Below are 22,992 nucleotides of genomic sequence, written 5' to 3' on the forward strand. Positions count from 1 at the left end.
AAGCAGTCACAACTTATGAAATGCAAGAATTAAGACGGTCCCTTCAAATTCAATCATGCTGTACTCTGCAGAAATTCCGCATTACTTCGTAAGTATTTCTGCACAGAACTACCACTGCACTCACAAATATATATGGAGAGGTCACTTCACTTGCCATTATTTAGAATTCTTTTTAATTGTTCCATGCTCCTTTTTTGCATATAATTAAAAACCAACAAAATAGAATGATGGTTGATATATACAGTGAAAAGACTGACAAACATCAACAGAAGGTAAGCCACGGTGTACACCTTCAGGACCCTTCAGTGTTCACCAGTAAGACGATACAATAAACAAAATACCTCCCAAAATCAAATCTGGGCTCCAAAAGAAGAAAAGATTTGAACAGCACCCACTGCATTTCTATACAGGTGAAGAGATGAGAGAAAAATCCCAGACTTTTATAACTCCTCCATAGGCTTAGGGAGCTGAAAGCTTTAAACCATTAAGTTTCAAAAAGCTCTCATTTTGAATAAAATCTGTCGCATTCCGTATCGCAGTTTGAAGGGAAGGGCAGCTGAAAGATATCCCATGAAGAGATTGAGCCTTTGTTCAGGCTCATGGTGCATTTCACTAGAGAAGGTTTGTCACAGTTTAGGTAAGATGGTTTGCATGTATGTCCAAAAGGGCTAAAGGCAGAGTCCCAAGACTGAAGAATGATTTGAGAAGCAAGCTTCGGATTTTCTCAGTCCCTGCCACATCTTCGAGATCCCAGGCATCAGGAATGAATTATATAAGGTGAGCGAGGCTTTTAATTTCAACACAGACTGCAAAGATTGCGAGGTGTAAGAAGGTCCTGAAGAGCCCAATCAATTTGAGCATTTCAAGACAAAGTGTGGATGACCAGACACCAGGCAGATCAAAAATGCAGCAACTGTGCGTTAGCTTGGATGTCTTGGCTTTGGCACCATCAGCTGCCCTTGCCTACATTGCAGAGAAAAAAATCTGCCTGGAGGGACAAATTAAGACAGCGAGAGGAGACTACCTAGCGGTTCATGGGGCAGTGGCAACACGAAATGGACAAAGTACAGGATGTCATATTTAACCACAGTCTCTTAGCAACCTTTTAGCTCAGAGACTTTCTTCAGCAACTTGGGTTCTGCTTTTTCCAGATTTACAGTAGTCAAGAAGAGGTGGTAATTCTTGCCAGCAATTTAAATCAAGGAGGGTGGTTTCAAGACACACCAGTGTAAAGGAAGTACTTTCTGTGTTCTAATACACTTAGATGGCAGAGGTTTTATTTTCCCAAGGAGGCAGCAGCAGCAAGTTTCCACTAGAGAATTCTGGAAGCTTCTTTACGCTGAAAAAAGGGGTGGAAAGACATAAAGGTACCTTATCTGTAAAACCAGAGGGCTTCCCAGGGACTTCAACCTGAAGCATAACACAGTAATTTCAAACAATTTCATTTCCTTCTACAAACCAGCTTCATTAGTTGATTTGAAATCATTAGAGCGTTGCTTATTCTGATGAAGTTTCCGATTCATAACCTGCTCCTACTAAAAGTCTGCTAACTCCCGTGAAGGTTTATTGCCACAGTCAATGATTTGAACACATTCATAAAACCTTGAGATCATTAAAATCACTGTGTATAGAGAGTCCTAACATCCTGATTAAGTGACCCCTGAAGATTTATACTCCCTTTTGCTCTTGCAGATTTCCATGATCTTAAAATATAAACCAGCTGAACAGATTTACAAGACAAACTTCAGCACAGTTGGAACTCCCTGACTTCCAAATGGCAATACAAGTGAGAAATGTGATTTTATAAATTGCTTGCTCAGCAGTGAAGCCTATTTGCACATATCAAAGATCAATATTGTATACTTTCCTGACAGTATTGTATTTGGCTACTAGCTTAGGAAAAACAAACAAACAAACAAACACTACAATATTCTTTTGGGGCACTGACTAACTAATACAAATATATCCAAAGATTTTAAGCTATTTTCTGGAAGAAGAAAACCAGAAAAATTAAATGAACAGTTTATAAACATATTTAACTTGATGTTATATTTAGTGGTATTATAGCAACAAATTTAATGCAAAAAGTTGGTATTTAGGCATTAATTGAAAATACTGAAAAAGAGGTGACTAGAACCAGCAATGTACATGCCAAATAATGGCTCCTCCATCAGGAGAAAACTATTGAAAACCCTTGCCTGAAACTGAGAATGGTCTCTCTTTTTATTACCATTTGTGATTTCTACCACATTCATTCATTAACAATGTCTTCTTAAGAAGTATTTTCAGCCACATAATTAATTTGATAATATCCCAAATAATACAATTTTTAAGACAGAACTTGTGATATTAGGCTTCACTATGTTGTAGATTTAAACTAAGAACAGTTTAATGTATCACGAAAACTGATATGCAAGGGAGCTATAAAGTGGTTAAATTCTAAGATTTGCTACAGCTCTAGAAAAGAAAACAAGCCTTCCTGTTTCAAGACATTTAAAGTTAACAGTGCTACTGCATAAAAATAGAAAAAGCAATTTTATGGTGCATTAAAAAAAAAAAATCTGCTCTCAAATACTACCCCTTGCAAGCTCAAAGAAAAATTCTGTTGAAGTGCTAAGTGATTATTTCCTACATTGTATTCACAGGGTTATTTGAGGTTACTTGAAAGGGCCATGACAACAAACGAAATCCTCACAAAAGCCACAAGAAACAACAAAAGTCATCATGATTAAATGAGAAAGTAATCCAACCAGCATTCTTTTTCAAGTGATACAGTTAATACACAGACACAAGAGCATAACTGGATATTAAATACCACTTCAGAAAGTGAAAACAGAGATTTGTTTTCATAAAGTCAGATCTCCTCAGGATTTCTCATCTCACCTTGTTGGCTGATCTTTTATTTTTATTTTTTCTGCTTGACTGCAATGATTTGGAAGTAGCTTTCACTTGGAACCCTTCTGTGTTGCATTTGAGCTTATAACCAGTTTGCATTGGCCATCCAGAAGCAAATTCAAGTTGCTAACTTCCCATGTTGCTATAAGATTGAATACAAAGCAGCAGCACCATTTTAAGCAGAGAGAAGCCTCTTGGCATCCACCAGCTGTTGCTATTGTGACTAAAATGATTTATACTTGAAGCACCTTAAAACCCTCCAGAATAAATTTCTAACTAGGCAGCTAAAGCTATGACTCACAATTGTATTTAGACTAAAAGGTAGTTTTCCTGTGTCTATAGTGGTGTTTAAACTCTCCAGTAAAATGACTCACCATGGTTCCAAAGGGTATAGCTCTTGAAGCATGATAATAGATGGCAATGAAGTTAATGAAAAAGGCAGTTCCACACACCATTGCTGGAATAAGGAAGGCCCCAATGAACATCTGCTTTATCCATCGTCTTCCTGTAAAAAGCGACATTCCAATGGGACTGGTGAGATAACTCTTTACACAAAATACATTGTACCAACAAGCTCTCCAGAATTTAGGTTTTGACTACTTCTTCCACAAAAAGGTGAAAAATTGGTAACCATATAATACATCAATACAAGAGCCAAAAGTTAACTACAGTTTCATTTGACTCCTGGCAGTTCACAATATGCGGCACGTTAATCAATTTACAAGGCCAGGTGAAAAGACAGGAAAAGGGATATAGCGTGAGAACGTTTTGGCTGCAGAGCAGCATATGCTGACTAAGCTGGCCAAAGAAACCAGGATTTGAAACACGAGTGTGTATGTGAGCCGCAGCTCAGCAGAGACCGAGATAGCAGAGCTGGCCCTGTGCCGAGCCTGCTCACACCCCGAGAGTACTCGGGAGCCCAGCGCTGCTCCTGGGACAACTCAGCACCGCAGCTGCCCTAAGGCAGCACCTGCTCCAGGCTGTCCTGACCCAAGTAAGCTGGCTCCAGACATTCAGGATGCAGTAAGGAATCAGCTATCCCTGGCATAAAGCAAAATGCCACAGCATTTAATGTACAGCAAAACTGAACTCTGATATCTTCAAGAGCAGAAAAGGTAGAAAGAAAGTGAATGCTAAACCTCAGACATAAAGGGAACAACAACACTTGTTAGCAGAGCTCCCTGAGGAGCTCAAAAAAATTCTTCAAGAATTTTCACTGTCTGTATTCTTTTTACTTCCTATATTCTTACACACTGTCTATTCCTACCAAAACAATTCTGTGATTCTATATTTAAATTTAATACACCATAGATGCATCTGTAATATGCACTAAATAAAAAAGTCAGAAAACTAGCACATGCTTTTCAAGACAGTCATATGTATTTTCACCATGAGACAACATAATCAGCATTTCACAGTTTGACGTGTATTGGATCTGCAGGAAAAAGAAAAAAAAAAAAGGCAAATCTGGCTCAACTATAGAGCACAGTACATTTTAGAACAGCAAACCTAACATACCTAGGCCTGTTTTTCTACAAATCACTAGGTTTATACACAAAACACATGAAAAGAAACATCTCACCTCCAAACTCAGAGTAGATTAGAGTGCAGTTGAGACTGAATACTAGCAAGTATGCTGTGCTCAAAAGATACAAATTTTCTTTGGCGAACTTAACAAAACTATTTTTCCTAAAGCACTGTAGAGGATAATAGATATCGATTACTCTTTTATTGCAGCATAGGGAATGGATAAAGCTAGCAGTCTGCCAGGATATAACTGGTCATAACTCAGAGGCATAGTGCGGAGCACTTGAAGACAGCCTGTCCAAACCTGTTATGTCAATTTTACTGGGCTTCTGCTCTCTGCTGATACTAATTTTTAATCTGCCAAGTGTAAAGCAGATCACATACTGAAAAGCAGAATAACCTTCTTTAAAACATGCTATAAACAGTTTTCCTCATCCACATTTCATGGTCTAGTAAGTACTGCATACTCATCCTTTCTGTGCTAGTAAACGTAATCCTCCTGGTACCTATAGAGCAGGGCTATGTAGGAGTCATCTCGACAAGACGACATGAGCTGCTTGACAGCATGTTACAGACGAGGAAGAGACTATTAAACTCTCTGGATGTCATGAGCCAAACCATTATATACAAGAGTATAACAAGTAATTCGTAAGATACCACTGTTAACATTCTTTTAGCTCTCATTACTTTCAAATTAACCAGAGACCTCGGGTATCTTTCTTTAGAATATGCAGCCCATACTAAATAGAAAATAATAGGAAAGTTAAATATGCTCAAAGTATTTTCTGTTTATTAAGAATTGAATGGATTCCATCTGAATGACCTAACTCCACGAGGATACTTCTGTATTGGTGAAAGTCAGTAAATAATAATTTCTCCATTTAACAATGTAATGGAAATGCTGAAAAATGAAAACAATTTACCTCCTTGTCTAGCATAAAGGCTTCCTCCAAAATATCCATTCACTGGCGATGTTGCAGCATAAACGAATATAGCTGTACTAAGCATTGATCCTCTCCTACAGGAAGTGATTTTTTGATAAATGAAAAAAAACCCCACAGTATTAGAGCAAAAGATTACAGTATAATATGTACATTTAGCAGAAGCAGTTATTTAATATTTTTAGGTAAGTAAAAATTTTACAGTGCTTAAATTGTAAAATCTGCATAAGAATGAGAACTGTTTGTATTCAAAGCTTCTGGCCAAGTCTAATTCAATCTGGGAGAAGGAATTGCAACATACTACCTTTTTGCTAACATGCATTTATTTTCACTGCAGTACAAAAATCTCACCTCTGATCAAAATCCTCTAACATTTCTATGTGTGTACCTAGTGTATAAAGAACTGCACTATTTACATCACATATGTTAAGTGTAAGATTTAACTGCTGCAGATAAAAGGTACTCTTTGCTTAACAAAAAGGCCAGTATTAACAAAAATACTCTAAGATTGTGAATTATGTTTCTGCCATCCCTCAGAAATTAAACTTTTAAAATCGAAAGTGTTAATCTTACAGAAAATTAGAAAACTGATTTAGAAATTATAAATACTATAATGAAGCCACAAATCAGCATGGAGTAGTCCAGCCAGAAGAGTTTAGTGATTTTAAAATTACCATCTCATTAAATGTTGAGAGCACTCATTTTGGCATAATTTTTCTGAAATGTTACTGGCAAAGCTAATAATTTTAAATCACAAAAGCCATCTCCAAATACATTTAAAAAAAAAATCCTATCTAAGAATAGCCAGATATAAATGTTATTAACGATACAGCTGTTTCCCCATGTCCCTCTGCTACTCTTCGATAGAAAAAAAACAGCGGAAGGTTTTCAGCCAGTTTGCTGTACTATCTTCAAATTAGTTCTTCCAAAAGATTCTAGACTTTTGGTGTTTTGGCTTTTGATGTACCATTCCTGGATACCTGCTCTACTCACGAAAGTGATCCTTAGTACAACCAGCTTCCACGACTGGATGGACTGAACTAAGCAAATATACCTGCTGGTCACATACACTGAAGGAGCGTTACGCTAACAACTGCTTCTTAAAAATAATAAGCAGTAGTTACATTTTAGAAAGTTACTTGTTAGAGGAAAATCAATTTTAACAGTTGCCCTAACTAAAGCCAATTTAGAAACACACAAAAAAAACAGAAAACCATGCACAGTCCACAGTGACCCATGTAAATCCAGATTGCCTATAAAGTGACCAGCCAAAGTCAATCTAAAACTATAAAGATTTCTTATATTTGAACTTACTCACTTATGTTTAAAATATTCTAATGGAAGGGATCTCAAAACACCAACTGGTATTAATAATAAATTGCTGACATGACCGAGACACTTTTAGTTGGCATCGTCTACATGATCCCCAAGACTTTTAACAGACTTGAAGAACACTGACAGGACATCAATCTTGTAATGCTGATTCACAGCCTTTATCACTCACATCACTATTTTCCTAAACATAAGAATTCTCTGCACCAGATGTAGTGAACTGTTCCTTACACACCCAGAATTAAATTCACTTTGAAAGTGATATAAAGGCCTATTACAATAAAAGACTAAGTGCACATATATTTTTTAAAATTACTGTTCTGACACGTTTTACATTTGCTATTACTAACTTACAGCTTCCCTACGGTGCACAAGCATTCTGAAATGGTTTCATTCCCTCCCTTCAAGGGCTGACATGCTATACAATTAAAATGTGTATGTAAGTCTCTCCAGAAATGTAACCATGGGGCATAAAGGGGGAATAATACCATACGAAAAATGGAAATATGCCAAGATACTGGTACTACACAGTGGCTTTTTAAACACACCACTAAAATGCAACCAGATTCAAACTCAATAGTTCCCTCTAGTGGCACAGGAGAAGTACTACAACTCGTTAAAATCAATAGTTAGAGATGATACGCAAGGGAAAATAGAACAGAGATTCGACATTTAGGCCATTGCTTAAAACAAAGAACTTGTAAAAAAATATGTACATATTTCCCCAGTATCCAAAATATAATCTCTACAGAGACAGATACTTCAGTCTTTACAAGACAAAGGGAGGAAAAGAAGGTAAGAAATACAGCAGTATCTTATCACTCCAGATGAAACCAGAAGTGAAATAAGTGAAATATGTACCTTTTCACATTTATTTCCCACATAATCTACCCATGATGCTGCAGAACAAACTACAGTTTCATAATAAATTATGAAAAAAGCAAGCATTGAAACAGTAAAATTAAAGGAAACCAACTCACATGACAAGAGTAGGACAAAGTTTCATTACAACTTAAAAGAACCCTTCCAAATACTACATCTGATCATTTGCTAAAGACTCTCAAACATTTTTTTCCAGGCCAATTTGAACATTCATTCTTGTAACAATTTTGTTGCTTTAGACATTCTTTTGTGGAAGGCATGGCACAATTACACTTACTCTGTGTATAAATCTTCTATCATTGCAACAACAATGACTATAAGAGACACAGCAAAAATTTGACAACCAGAACCAATAAGCGATGAAAATATTAGAGGATGACTGGATGGTCTAAAAACATCTCCATGGACCTGCTTCCACCCGTACTCATCACCTAGATCTCTGTCCTAGGAACAACAACAAAAAATTTTAAGTCTAGTCATGACAACTAATGACAAACACACATGCTAGGCATAAATTAAAGGTTTGATTTATTAAAACAACTTAAAGTGCAAATATGTCTTCCCTCCTGAATGCATCAAATCTAGGACAAAAGTTTACTTTTCAGATGCTTATGAAGACAACAAAAATTACTACCTGAATGCATGAATCAGATTCCCCCCATCCCTGAAGTGTTTAAGAATATACACAGGCTTCTATTACACACCCAGATGGACCTCGTTTAACCTAAGTGTGGATATGAATATTAACACAGTGACTACAGACAGAATTCTGGGTTGCAACCTAGGAGCACGAAAACCAGTAAAGCTTTCAAGACACACATAGTGCAGTTTTCTGTCTTATTGAAAAAAGCCATTCAGAGCTGCTAACACAATAAATATACAAAAGCAATAAGCCTTAAAAAAGAGAATTAAAAGTGTGAATGCAGATCTTACCATATCATCCATTTCTTCCTCCTTGCTGTATCTTGCATAATCTTTTCGTAAAGTTCTCATTAATATCATAGACACTAGGCCAACCAGAAAGATCACCATCATAAAAGAATTGAAAATTGAAAACCAGTGAATCTATAAAAAGAAAACACATCCCTAAGGTTTAGAACTGTAAATGTGTTTCAAATTTGTTCCAATAAGGATAAATCATTGCCTAGCTAGTGCTGACAAGCTGTCCTGCTAAGTAACACTTAATTTGTAGAAAGCCCCACTAAAACTGGCTTGTGAAACAGCATACACAAAACTTTTCAACAGCCAAGCTTGCTCATTACAAAGTTATCCCAGCTTAGGTAAGTGCCAGCAAAGTTTGAAGGACTGGCTGTGCATGCTGCCCAGGTAAAGGCAAGGAGACACATGCACTGCTGCCTTCCCAGCAGAGAGCTTTAAGTGGTAAAAGAGATGCCCACAGTCAAAAAGCCAAAGGCAGCACCACGTGCACAGCATTATTTTGCCTCTGACAAGTAAATCTTCTGGCTTTCATGGAGCTCCAAACAGAACCCAAAACCTCTAATTTCAGAAAGAAGTATAGCTCAGTGTACTACTAAAGAGATTACAACCCCAGGTTTAAACCATCACAATTGATATCACCAATTAGTTTAGGCTTATGCTTTTTGCTTTGCATTTACGGCAGCAAAACGTATACATATGACCAACTGCTGCACAGTTGTGTCCCTGAAACTCGATTGCTTCCAATCGTGTCAATATATTTACTTGAACTGCCTTGTATTTGCTGCAGGCTTGAAGCTTGCCTGCAGACACTTAACTGAAGCACTCTAAAAACTGGAGCCACCCTATTTGAACAAGAAAACTATCACTTAAAACCTACAGTCCTAGACCTGCCTGCCTTATTGTCCCAGAACACCTGGGACATCCACAAATTCAAAGATATCATCCAAAAATTCCAAGACATCTTCTGAACTAAAGCAACCATTTTGAATTTGTCTTTTATAAGGTTGTCTTAGAAGAATACATACTCTGTGCTGAAAGAAAGATGGGTCAAGATACTTGTCAAATCGGTCTTCAAACTTCACATCCGATTTCTTCCATTTCACCTGAACACAGAAAAATTTACACTTGAAAAGCTCATAATAATATGTCCAGCTATACTCACATGCAGAAACCCCAAACATTTTAAAAATCTGCCACTTAAGATGTTTTCTTCAATATGAATTGAGGTTTTGGCAAAAACAATGGACTGATGTTCATCAAGACTGATATCCACAGACCAGACACAGAATGGACATCAGTCACCTTGTCTCACAGATCTAATCTTATTTATGCTTATGTTTAAGAACAAGGACAAATCAGTCTTGCGCTGCTCCAGCTCTCACTGTCTCTGTCAGACTAACCAAAGAAGCAAACTTCTAGTTGTCAAATAAAACAAACCCTTTTGATTATTATAGGAGTTCATTAAGATACTCATAATAAAGATGCCAAAACCAAAATCCATCAAATGACCTTATTTTTCAGTTTTGCCAAATGAACAGTTCAAATGTGTTTTATTTAAATGTGTTTTATTTTCCACAGTGGGCAAAACTGCTGAAAAAATCCTCCCAAATTTGCCCAAGATTTCAGAACAGAGGTTAGAGAAAGAAGGCATGTTTAAATATGTTCAAGAATGACATGCTAGAAAGCAGTGGAATTTTTCTTTTTTTTTTTTTTTTTTTTTTTTTTCTGACAGCACACTCCCTTTTCTCAACATTTCCAGGTGTTGTGTTGTATAAAAAGAAGCTTGTGGAGAACAATACTGGTGTTCACTGAGCGATGACAACACCCGCTTCATCTGCCCTTGCAATGGCAGCTGAGATCTGGTTTGCTGCCACGCACTCAGACTGGTGTTCAGTGAAATCACCTTTACCTAAATTCGCTGAGTACTGTGCCCAAGAAAAAAGATGCAGTCTAGCAGAAGTGAGGGAAATTTGAAGATATGAAAGCAGATTTAAACCAGATGCCAACAGGAAAGAAATGGGCATAGACTGAGATACAAGCTGCCTGGAAGGGAACTGGGTAAAAGGAATCAAGCTGGACCCTAAAAGCCAGACACCAAAATTTTAAAAGCTGCAGTCTAAAATCAGCAACACCATGGGATTGTGCAATCTAGACACTTCCAATTGCTAACAAGTAACTCCAAAAACAGCTGGAAAAGTACATATTTATGGCCATACTATCAGAGATTAGCAGCATATTGCTGCTGTTGGTTACTCCACTAGCTGCACAGAGGATTTGCTTTGGATTTGGAAGATTTAATCATATTAATGACCTATACAGTGCTAATACGATAGCACAAAGTATTTCTCACAATATTTGCAAGGCTGTGTTAGTTTTCATTTTTAAATGCAGTTTCAGAAATTAAACACAAATCTACACTAAAATTTCTTCAAAGGCATGCAAAGATTAGGAAATATTAGGATTTTTAGCGATCTTGAAAAAAAATGCAGTCCCTTGTGCATATCTTTTAAAAATACATGACAAGGAATTATCCTTTCCAGCAGATGTTCTCTTATTCAGTATAGAAGCGCATAAATGTCGATGGAATACCCCTATCACTCATCAGTCTTGAGACAGATTAAAAACCCCAAGACTCAGGTATTACTAACTTTGAGGTAATATTCCTGTTCTTCAACTCAAATTAGTCTTGTTCAAGATTAGTACCTCAAAACATTAATAGCTTAAAACAATGGTGAAAGCAGATATATTTCTTTTATAGAGCATCTGCCACTAAGAAGCGCTGCATAGAACAGGCCAACCAGAGACAATCTGTGAATTAAACACCCCACACGTGCCAGCCCAACGATTGCCCAGTGGTGCCAACAGAATTGGAAATGTAAATCTTAAGCACCATATGCTAAAAGTATTTTAAGGGAACGGCTAATGTTATTTCCATTACTGGCAGCTACTCAGTGCTGTCCACCTCAAAATTCACAGAGCAAATGGACTTCATAAAGCTGGTGGAATTTTAAATAAAAAAACCCAAGGTTTCTAAGATCAATTTTGGAGTAAAAATAGGGGATTTCTGTAAGAGTAATTCTAGAAAGCACAGATAAAAACCAGTTATCTGCACTTCAAACTATACAACTTATTCAGCTCGAGATAAATGTAATAGTGGCAAGAATACCCTTTGAAATAAAGTCTTATGCTGACACCTACTGCTAAAACACTGTAGAAAAGCAATGCATTAAGAACTAGTTTCAGTATACAAATGTGGTGAGCACGAGAAATGAACCATTACAGATTTAAGTAACAGCAAATAAATACGGACAAAAACTGAAAAATTGAAGTCATTATCTCAGATCAGCAAACACTGTTTATTCATTACCTTTTAACATAGCAATTCAATATAATAGCAGAGAGCTTCAGAAAAAAAACTTACTAATAAGGTTATATAAATAAGACAAATTTCTACTGGAATCACAAAAGCAAAATAAGCTTTGATACTAACTGCCTGCAAAGTACAAAGGCTTACTGTGGATCTTGGTCCTAGCTCAGAATCCAGTGCAAATCTATGATGCAAATGTCAGAGCTCCAAACATAAAGAAAATGTCTACCTACTGGGGGATCCTAGTCTCCATACCTCTTAGGATATCTTCCATTCCAACCAGAACACTTCTCTGTAGATCACACCAGCTTTAGTTTGTTTGACATGTTTCAAAAATCAACAGTTTACATTTCTTCTTAATAAACCTATCAAGGTTTTTCAGTAATGAAAAACAAATATTTGAAGAAGTGAAGATGCATCTTCCTCTAATATAGCCTCACATATTAATACATAGTAGCAGGTGTACAAGTACGTATTTTTGAGCTATTTCACCGTGTAGAGTTTCTTATTACAGATGCATCACCAAATTACTTACTGAATATGACATCTGGATTTTTGTGTTTGGTACCAATTTCACCTTTCCTTCACTGGTCAGATTGACATCTACAATTCTATTCCCATTGTAACCAATTTCAAGTTTTTTATAAGTCCAAAGGTAATAATCTTCTCCATTTTCATCGGCTTCTCCAACAATACCTGCACAGGAAACAAGTGTAAGCATCTATTACAGGTTTGCTTTTCAAATATTCTGTAATTATTTTTTTAAATAGGCATTACAATAATTTTGCTAGCTAATAAAAGCAACATAACTACAGTAAAGAGAACATGGCAGACCTTACGCTCTGCTTTTTAACTGTAATACAGGTATCTGCAAGAAGCATTTTGTAATGACATTAAAAGAAAAAAGCACGGAGCTCCAAACATTGCAGAAGAAACAGAAGACACAACAACAGTTCCTCTAGTTTTATTTGGAATTCTTACCAGGTAAACAACTAGCTGAATACAGATTTAATTTCCATGAACACAGCTTAGCCCCAACCTCTCTATTTTCCCGTCTCACATCTACCCCTTCACACATTTTTCTTCCTCTTAAAAATTTTACTTTGCCTGTATTCCTCATTAGTTGACTCTCCAACACACTTTTCGCTCTCATTTGCACACATTTCCAATGCTTGCCAAGAATGGCAGTTTTTGACTACTTCCCTCTGTTACTTGCACTAAAAAATTCAGAAAATTATCATTTACTTGAAGATTTTGATCACCAGCAACATGGAAAGCTTCTCAGATGCTTCTGGAGCATCAGAACTCCAGTGAACTTGATATTAGCCATCATTAAATTCTGACTTCTCTGCAAAATGTTTAATGTACTACAGAAAAATCCCAGAGAATGTACTATGCTGAAAACAAAAAAAAAGTCAACTCTAGGAGTCACCAAGTTCACAGGCAACATGCATCATCTTTAACATCAAGAACATCATACCAAAGATCACATACAAGATGGAAAGCTGCAACAAAAGCAGCACTCCAGAGATACAAAGGTGGGGTGGAGTGGGAGAACAAGTGAAGGATATGGAACAGTTTATCACGAAACAGTAGGTATATGAAGGAATGGCACCTGTGGATTACCTGTGCTTTTTCATATTCAAGGTGGTATTTTTGTGTCATGTTTTCTACTCACGCTCATTTGTCAGGATTGCCTTGTATTTGCCATCCCCATGAAACACACACCAGTTTGTGCCTATACCATACAGCCCAGCACCTGGCACACCATCTGTTCCCAGGGCAGAATCCAAAACCATGACAATACAGATCTCTAGACAGCTTAAAGGACATTCTGATCAATCACTGCGTGAAGGACAGAACTAACACAGTGCTCCATATACTTAGGGAGATGTCCTGAAACAAAGATAGTCAAGCCTACCCACTCCACTGTAGAACAGCAATTCAGGAAAAAATGGAAAATTGAATAGTTTTATCTGAATACACTTTAAAAGATCTGGTTGCATTTTAAGGTCAGAAAGTAAAGTGTAAACCTTCCAAAGCCCTCAAACAGCAGCCTGAAGTCATTACCTCTAGTTATCAGCAGTTATTTTATGCCCAGTCTTTACTGAAAAGAGAGTTCTCCTTACTGAGTATTTTGAGGACTTCCTAAGGAGAATTTCAAATATTAATGGTTGTGCATATGACTTTTATAGCAGTTAGCCTTACCAAGGTGAAAAACTATGAAGAACACAACTAAAGTTCCCCAGGAGACAGGAGTGACACAAATCCACCTGGATGAACCCAGAGGAGTGAGTGGTCTGCTTTAAGAACTGAATTAAATAGAAGTTGCCTAGAATTCTCAGCAAACATGAACACTCTCTGAATCCTTTTCTGTTAAGCTCTTCAGAGAATACTTACTTTCTTTTGATAGCACAAAAAATGGACTCTAGGCATTTACATTTAGGAAACAACATTTTGGTTTAATCCAGCTACAAGACACAAATCAACAAGGAAAAGTAATAGTGGACTGACTGGGTGTATACATACAATACATGCTGGCTAGTAGGGTTCTCAGGAAAGGTAATTTGAATGAAGTAGATCAACATGATAGCCTACACATATTAAAAGGGAATTTAAAAAAAAGCCATTTCAGCACAAGATATTTTTAATGCAAGCTTAGGGGAACCTGTTCTGAACACTATCTTAAAACAAACAAAAACCAACCACACACCAAACCTTCTCAGTATTCAGAGTATTTCAGAGATGCCATCATAATAACTAAAGTTCTTACTCCCACGTATTTTAAGCAGTCCTAATGTTTTTCATTACAGTTACTGAAATTAAGAGCTATGCAATGACAATCAAGGAAAAGAGATTAGTTTTCCTTAGTACCTCTGCTGCCACATTACATGGTACTAGGCAAGTCTATATAATACAGTCAAAGACACTGACAAGCTGGAGGAGCCACGTGTACGGCATCACTCACGCCGTATTCATAACAGAAGTTATTTATAATAAAAACTATTCAGTGAGCAGCAACAATAGGAATATTTCAGGTTCTGAGTTTTAGGCAGCACTCAGAACCTGAAATATTCCTGTTGTTGAAAGAAACTCAGCAAAACCAAAATTAATGCAGATAAGCCATATGCATAGTTTCTAAACTGCACGTGGAACGCAAAGTTCAGAACGACTTGTTCAGGCTTGCAGATGAACCCTTCTGATCAGTTCGGGTGCATCCGCTCCTTTGTCAGTCATCCATCAAAAACCAGTTAATTTTTTTGGAATAAAAGACAGGATAATATCAATGGACCAATCTGCAGACCTGCTGGTTTTACACAGCCCTCAGGAGATACAGACCCAAATCGTCAGCACTGCTTGCATTCACACCTGATGTCAGATTATATCCTTGCATAAAACCGCCACCACTTACAATGTTGCAGTCATCTTTTAAGCGTCACAACTTGAGTTCCTGGTCCCAAACAAAAATCAAAACCAGCTTCCTAATGTCATACAAAGATGGTATCTAGATTCTGCATGTTTGTTAGCTGTAGCACTAGGAGTGGCTTCTTGTGCATACAAAGCGTACTACTGAAGAACATTAAAAACACTAGAATCACAGATTTTTCAGCAGAGAGCATAAAATTTAGTCAGTGTATAGAAGATTTAGTAAGTATATTTGTTCTTCAGTATTTGAGGTGGGAAAAAAAATGTTCCAAAATAAGATGAGAAAAATCAGTCCTGAAAACTTGCTAGTCACACAAGAGTCCAAAGAAGTCAGGTTAGCATCCGTCACGCTTGGGCAGTCTGAAGCCTACAGAGCTGCCACTAGTCTAGTAAAATCATTCATTGATCTTTTGCTGAAAGGCCAGAAACATAAAAAATATTGTAGCAACTGTCACTCGTGGATGCTTTATAAAGCCTAGCAGCAATTGCACAAGAAGTACAGTAAAGGCCACACAGATTAATTCAGGTCTACTCCAAGCCCTGCCACAGACCTGTTACACACACTGAGCAAGTCAGCTGAAAAGAATATGATATACAAGTACTTCTCCTGTCAGGCATTATAATGTTATCTCTTCAAAACAGATACATCAAAAAAAGCAAGAGACTTCCTAAATAACAGATAAACAAATAAAACACTGCGGCTTCTGGCTGGGGCTCGTATTTCAACAGCTAGCTGCTTTCTAAAAACAATTACAAGAAAGAGCTAAAAAACAGCCATTGTCAGAGTGAATGAATGATGAGTAACATCATACAACACACTATCTATCAAAGAACTTCTGTCATGAACTTTATTTTTGTAGGTGTTGTAGGGTTTTCTTTATTTCAGATTTTTTTTTGCATCCTTCTCAGAACACAGGCAAAGACAGGCAACAAAGACCTTACCTTAACAGAGCATTTTGTGGTGCTTTTCCTTTCCCCTCAGTTTACATCTACAAAAAGGAGATTAGGGCTTGGGAAGTTTGGCTGATTGCTATCAGTGAAAAATGCAATCTGCAGAGCAGTCTTTACAAGGTATGTGATCACAGGTTACAAGGGGGTGACAAAAAACACAGAGCTTAGGAGACAATGGCAATAAGGACACACAAATTTTGGTTTGTGACACAAGTACATCTAAGCCAAAATTAATATTCAGCAAGAGCAATTTTAAAAACCGTATAAGAACAAATAAAATAAAGCTACTTTGTATAACCGCAGAGTGCACATGCAAAACTGTTTAAAAGCCACTAATTTACCACAAAAGTAAATCAAACAACTCTTGCATTATTAATAAACCCGAGAACTAGCAAAATAAAGCTAAAACACTGAGTTTTACAAAAACTGTTATTCAAGAACACAAGAACACGGACCTTATATTTGACCTATCTGATTACCACTTGAATATTTAATATAATTTAACCCTAAAAACCTGGTATTATTACATCAGTGCTTAGGAAACATAAGACCTTGTATTTTTTTTTTTTTGTATTTTACCAGTACAAGCCATCCAACTGTTCTTTCAATGCAACAATCCCCTAACTTAGTTGTACTGTTTGGTTACATGAGTTCTACATACTTGTGAGATTATTGTAATGAAGCTTAGTCATTAAATGACTCTGGGAAACCCCCTAGGACAGGCCTCCTGTAGTTGTAATCAAGTTGTTTGTGCACAATATCACTCACCCCATATTGGCAAGTCATCAATATACATCTGGTACCAATAGTGATTTTTAATAGCATACACAAATGCATCTCTTCTGCCTTTGTCCAAGTCAATTTCACAGTACGTAGTCTGCATGACATCGTCTGCAAAAATATAAAGCACAATTAATGATTTATTAATGAGCTGGCTCAAAGCAAAGGCAAACCAAGCAAATGGAGGAAAGGACATTGCTGGAGTCTTTAACCCCTCTCTGTTGTCCTCAAGTAGGTAACAAAAAACGACATTTGAAAAGGAACCATTAAAGCAATTATGTGATTGTTCTTGTAATTCCACCCTTCCACATGCAGAAGCTTCCCACAGACTGGAAAGGAAAGGTCTCCAAGTATCCTTTTGCTATTTCACCCACACTAAACTAAGATTCATTTGCTTCACCAGGAAAGACCATGAGAAGTACGACATTATTAATAGATACCTAAAACTGTGTGTTATATTATCTCTCCATTTTAGTATAATCAGGCTCCCTGACTAGGAGCTTTTTACAGTTCATAAAAAAAATAAAATTTTTAAAGTTCTCAGCAATTTTCAAGAAACTACCATAAAGGAAGAAACAAAGCAATCATGGTAAAGCTAGAGAAAAAAGAAGACAAAAATAGGAATAACACAAAGAATGCACAAGAGGCTGCATTTGTCAATAAAATAAATCCACCTCTTCGAGTCAGAAAGCTAGTTTTCCCCAACTACAGTTCCTAAGTAATGCAGTTAGCAGTCTTTTTTTTCACATCCTAATTTCCTTTCCTAATGTCTTCTTTCAAGTGAAACAAGACAAAAAGGCTCATATTTACAAGAGTTCAGGCAGCAACAGATTTAGACACCAAAAAAAACCCCGTCTGCTTCTTAGTGAATGTTTTCACTCTGCAAATAGTCAAACAAAGTGAACATAAATAATCCCAGCTCCCCCTCCCTCCCCTTTTTGTCATCACTGGAATAGAGGCCTCATTTTCAGCAGATAAAATTAATTTAAAGAACATCTCTAATCTGTACCAAAATTCAGTTTGCTTTCTCATATAGGAGAACTGCCATATAAAGCTTAAAATCAAATCACCTGCACAGAAAAAGCACCAGCAAACAGAATATTGCCAATACAAAACATTATTTCTCTGACAATGACAATTTTAAAATATGCACACGATGTCCGGTCAAGCAAAAGTGAAGCAAAGCCTGGTGAAGCAAAACAGCAAGAAACCTGCCAACAGCAGCCCTGCAGCGCTACACTGCTTTCCTGTAGCCCTGGAGAAAATAGTGCCCCTGGCTATTTTGGAATGGATGCATCTCTTCCTCCTATTTCTTACGAAAACTTTAGTATTTTCTATTTTTGTTTCTTCCAAGACCTAACGAATGCACTCAAAGCTCATTTTCTAACTGAAGAAAACCCATTTTTCAGATTGACTTATTAGACAATGAAACTTTTGCTGGGAAAATAAGGATAAAAGAATGTTGTGGTTAAATCCAGTAAGCAGCTAAACACCACGCTTCCCTACATAACTGGGATGGGGGAGAGAATCAGAAAAAATATAAACCTCATGGGTTAAGATAAAGACAGTTGAATAGGACAGAAAGGGATAATTATAATAATAAAAACAACAATAGTAACAGAATACATAAAACAAGTGATGCACAATGCAACTGCTCAGCACCCATCAGCTGACAGCCAGCCAGTTCCTGACTAGTGGGTCCCTGGGTCAGCTTCCCCTAAAACCTATAGTGAGCATGACCTCGCATGGTATGGAATGTCCCTTTGGCCAGGTGGGTCAGCTGTCCTGCCTATACACCTGGCACGGCATGAGAAACTGAAAAGTCCTTGACTGCTTAACAACAGGTAAAACATCAGTGTGTTATCAACATTGTTCTTGTACTCCAAACCACAGCTCTATACCAGCTGCCAGGAAGAAAATTAACTCTATCCCAGCCCAAACCAGGACAAAAACTGGTAGTGGCTGCTAAATGACACATTTACCTATCGCCAGGGCAGGGAAGCCTGATGTGGGGAAATGCCATGGGGCCAGGCTGGTTTTAGGTGGCTCCTTGCTGACTTGTTCACCCACACACAGCGATACTAGCACAACTGAGGAACATGGGGAGTGGAGCAAGTGCTACTACTGAAATTAAAACAAACAAACAAACAAAATCACATGAACTACAAGTGTCCTTTTCAGAGACCTTTCCCATCCTGTAGTCTGAATACAGCACCCTTTGTTTGCAGTTATTAACCAAACCAAATTTGGTATTAGACTGTAATCTAATACCAAGTTACTCCCTGGGCTTTCAGACCCATGGAATTCATAACTTTTTTTTTGGTGTTTAGTTTAGTTTTGTTTGGTTGGTTTTTAACTAACTGAAATAAGCCATCCTGCACCTAATACTCCAGGATGTAAACACTGGCTTTTGCTGCTAAAAAAAACCCCTAAGCCAAAACAACAACAAACCCACTTTCAAATATCATTTGAAGTGAAGTGACTGCACTGACATCTGACCAGGCTGCAGATAGGAGCATGCAACCAAAATACTGTTTTCATCCATTTTTATGGATTTTACTCCTGGTATTCAGAACACCAAAAGACATCACAGTGATATTACAAAAAGTATGGATCAATTATGTTACAAGTTACTCCAGTGCACACACACAAAACCCCAGCAGAACCTTTAGAAACAACTCTTGCAAAACATAGGCCTGACATCACATATGGTATACGATTTCACCCTCAGCCACGCTACATACATGCTACAGTTCTTCTCACCTCCCCATAAAACATCTGAATGAAGGCCGGAGGAACGAAGACAAACATTCCTTTCACCAGCCACTGAGAACGGTGAATCTGCCCTTTGTTACAGGACAGGATTAGATGGTTAAGCTCAAACCCACTGTGTTAAATGATCAAATTAGAGTAGTTTAGAACAGCGTCCAGTGGCTAAGAAGCTGAAGTCTACTTCATTACAGCTTTACCAAATCTGCAGTTTTGCATATGTGAGCTAGTTCTTATGCAAGTTATGGCTGCGTGTGTATCCAGGAGGAATGTGAAGTTACAGGTATGTTTTGGATTGTGTCTCTATCAGGGATATCAAAGCGGTAACATCTGCTATATAACACAGCTTCAGTCATGTCAGAAGCACATTAAGCAGATTTAAAAGCAAGACCCATTACAAAAGCAAGTGCACTTATACCAGATCTCAAATTTCCTATGAACAGTCAGATCAACTGGGTTTTATTCAAACATATAAACCATATAAAACCTCGTTACATCTGCCCATCTCCCAGTACAACACTGAACATCATCCTGAATGGCTGATGTATTTTCTAGAGGTGTTGCAGAAGGAATTCTTGGGCAAGGAGTTATCACTTAGAAGTATGGTAATTTCATAACATTTCTAAATAAGCACAAAATTCAAGTACGTTAAAAAATACTTTTCCCCTTTAAATTCATATTCTCTAATTGGTATTATATGGCAATGTCAAAAACTAATTTTCTCATTGAAGTTGCTATGATCCCAATGTTCAATACATTTAATAATTCAATAGGTCTCAGGTGAAACATAGAGGATGTCAATTCAAATGTTTGAATAAAGAACTTGACATATTACATAAAAAGGATTATTATTCTAGATTTAGCTTGACAAGAGAATTAAGCCAACTGAAAACTTAAAAGCTATATTACAATGTAAGTGTATGTTAATAATTCATTACTTTCTTCACAAAGATACTTGTACAGATTTGAGACCTGTGATACAAGAGCATTTTTCATATTTGTAACAGAAGGGAAGTCCAGCTATCCTGTATGGTCACAGGTATCCTTTTACATGACACATTTTTAAATACAAAAATAAAATGCTACTTCATGGATTCTTGAATATGCTGTAGATTTGTCCCACCGGTCACTACCAAGCATATTCAAGTGCAAACCTCCATTCTCAGCAGAAAACATTCCTGCAGAGCAATAATATTCTTACTCTATTTCAAAAACACAGGCAAGATCCACTAATTCAACAGGCAGTTTTACTTATGCAGTCTACAGTACTTCAGTTACTGACAGCTGCAGCCTAAATAATTCTTCAAATATGACGAACAACATGCGATTTCACACTTACCTGCCACTGCTGTCCAGCCAAACTTCGTTGAGAAAAAGGGAACTGTTTTTTTATCGCAGAGGCTAATTTATTAGAACAATTCTAATTCCCCTTTACTCACTCCATAGGATAAAAACCTACAAGTCTAAAATCCAAATCTAATTTTGTAAACTTTTGCGACACCATTTAAAGAGGAAAAATACCTGTAATTGTTAGTCTTGCCATAATCCCAAGCAAACAAGAGGAAAAGCATCATTATCTGCTAACTCAGAACTTAGATCTGATTCACATATTCATGAAGAAAAACTGTAACATTTCAGATGGTCATGCCAACATTCTGAAAAGCAGGTCCCTACACTTAGGTGTCTAGATGCATATTCAAGCATCTAAATGATATTTCTCAAAGGAAAATGAAACAAAATCAGACTTAAGGAAAACAGGCTTACCTGTTGTAAAGAATTACTAATCTGGCAGGGACACAATGAAAACCAAAACAATCCCATGACACAAAACCTACAGCACTTTTCCACCATTCTGAATCTGTGTTAGTCACGGATGACTTTGACTCCTTGTAGTTCTGAATTCCAAAAGACTTATCTTAACCAAATAAGAATGGTATCCATTTTTTATGTTATCAAGGAGATGGAGATTCAGTGTTACCCAGCTTGCCCTTATTTTTAAGAAAACAGACATTAAGTATCTTTTTTTTTCCTAAGTGTTAAAGAATTACTGAAATAGAAACTCATTAATTTCTTTGTTATTAAAGTATTTTACAGAACTATTTGAGAGTGTATCACAGAAGAATGGATTTGTCCAGTGCTCTGCTTCTGCACATTTCCCTCAGAAATGACAGTAAATACTCTGGAAAGCTAAATTACACCTGACTACAGACTGTAAAATAGTCACAGGAGGAGACAAAAGATAAACTGAAAGTTTCATCTCTCTCATCTGTTATTTCAGGAAAAAAATAGATGAAAATGCTTTACAAATCTAAACCAGTTTAACTACTACATGTACGTCTGGTACAACAGAGGCTCTGGCTCTTTTGGGCCCCTCACACAGAAAATTTTTCAAGCATTTCAGCTAGTTCCTGATGTTGAGCTAGCCCATTTCCTTCCCTTGATACCATCTCAGCACTTCTATAAAATCAGATTACAAAATTACAACCTCCAGGTCAATAAGGAACAGGGCAGGCCCACGACAGATATGCTGAAAAGTGAGCTACAGAACAGCACAATCTGCTCTGTACACCCAGTCACAAAATGAAAGACTTGATCTAACAAAAATTTGATATGATAGTGGAATATATTAACTACAAATAATCTTCAGAAAATAAATCTGGGAACAGCACACTTCATAACAGCAAACATTACGTCACAAACCTTCCAGTCTTTAAAACTTGGTGCTGCATCTAGAGAGAACACTTTTCAGAAACTAAATCCCATCTGATTGCAAATGCTGAGACAACAGATACTATGCTTAAGTTCTCCATCCAGCTAAGCACTGGTGATACAATGAAGTGTAGCTTTCTAGGGAAAACAAATACATATACACAGAAACCCAAATTGGATTAAATTTATCAATGTTAAAATTCAATACAGACAAAAAGAATCTGTTACTCTCTGAAGCTCTGCAACTACCAGTTACAGGTATCTGAAAGGGCTCTGGGTACCAAAGAACACATAAAAAGAAATTATGCAATAGAAGACTGGGGCCCTATTTGTAAAAGAAGTTAAATATCATCTCTGGAACAGCATGGAAAGAAGGAGAGGGCTGGAAACAACAGAAAAAATAACCGAGACCAGTTCCATCCTGACTGGCTTATGATAATTTACAGCCAATAATATAAAGGTATTTGTCAAAGG

At 37.0% G+C, this 22,992-nt stretch overlaps 1 protein-coding gene across 1 annotated transcript in view; it reads right to left on the minus strand.

Moving 5' to 3' along the window:
• TM9SF3 (transmembrane 9 superfamily member 3) overlaps nt 1–22,992 on the minus strand; it is a 47,498-nt gene that overhangs the window by 15,590 nt on the left and 8,916 nt on the right. Inside the window, exons 3-9 of the mRNA XM_082054358.1 lie at nt 17,029–17,151; nt 12,419–12,579; nt 9,542–9,619; nt 8,511–8,642; nt 7,855–8,021; nt 5,346–5,440; nt 3,270–3,400 (exon numbers count right to left, since the gene is read on the minus strand). Of these exons, the coding sequence (XP_081910484.1) occupies nt 3,270–3,400; nt 5,346–5,440; nt 7,855–8,021; nt 8,511–8,642; nt 9,542–9,619; nt 12,419–12,579; nt 17,029–17,151 (887 nt within the window). The remainder of the gene's footprint in view (nt 1–3,269; nt 3,401–5,345; nt 5,441–7,854; nt 8,022–8,510; nt 8,643–9,541; nt 9,620–12,418; nt 12,580–17,028; nt 17,152–22,992) is intronic.

Source organism: Streptopelia decaocto (assembly GCF_964273445.1).
Source record: "Streptopelia decaocto genome assembly, chromosome: 5".
Classification (NCBI taxonomy): domain Eukaryota; kingdom Metazoa; phylum Chordata; class Aves; order Columbiformes; family Columbidae; genus Streptopelia; species Streptopelia decaocto.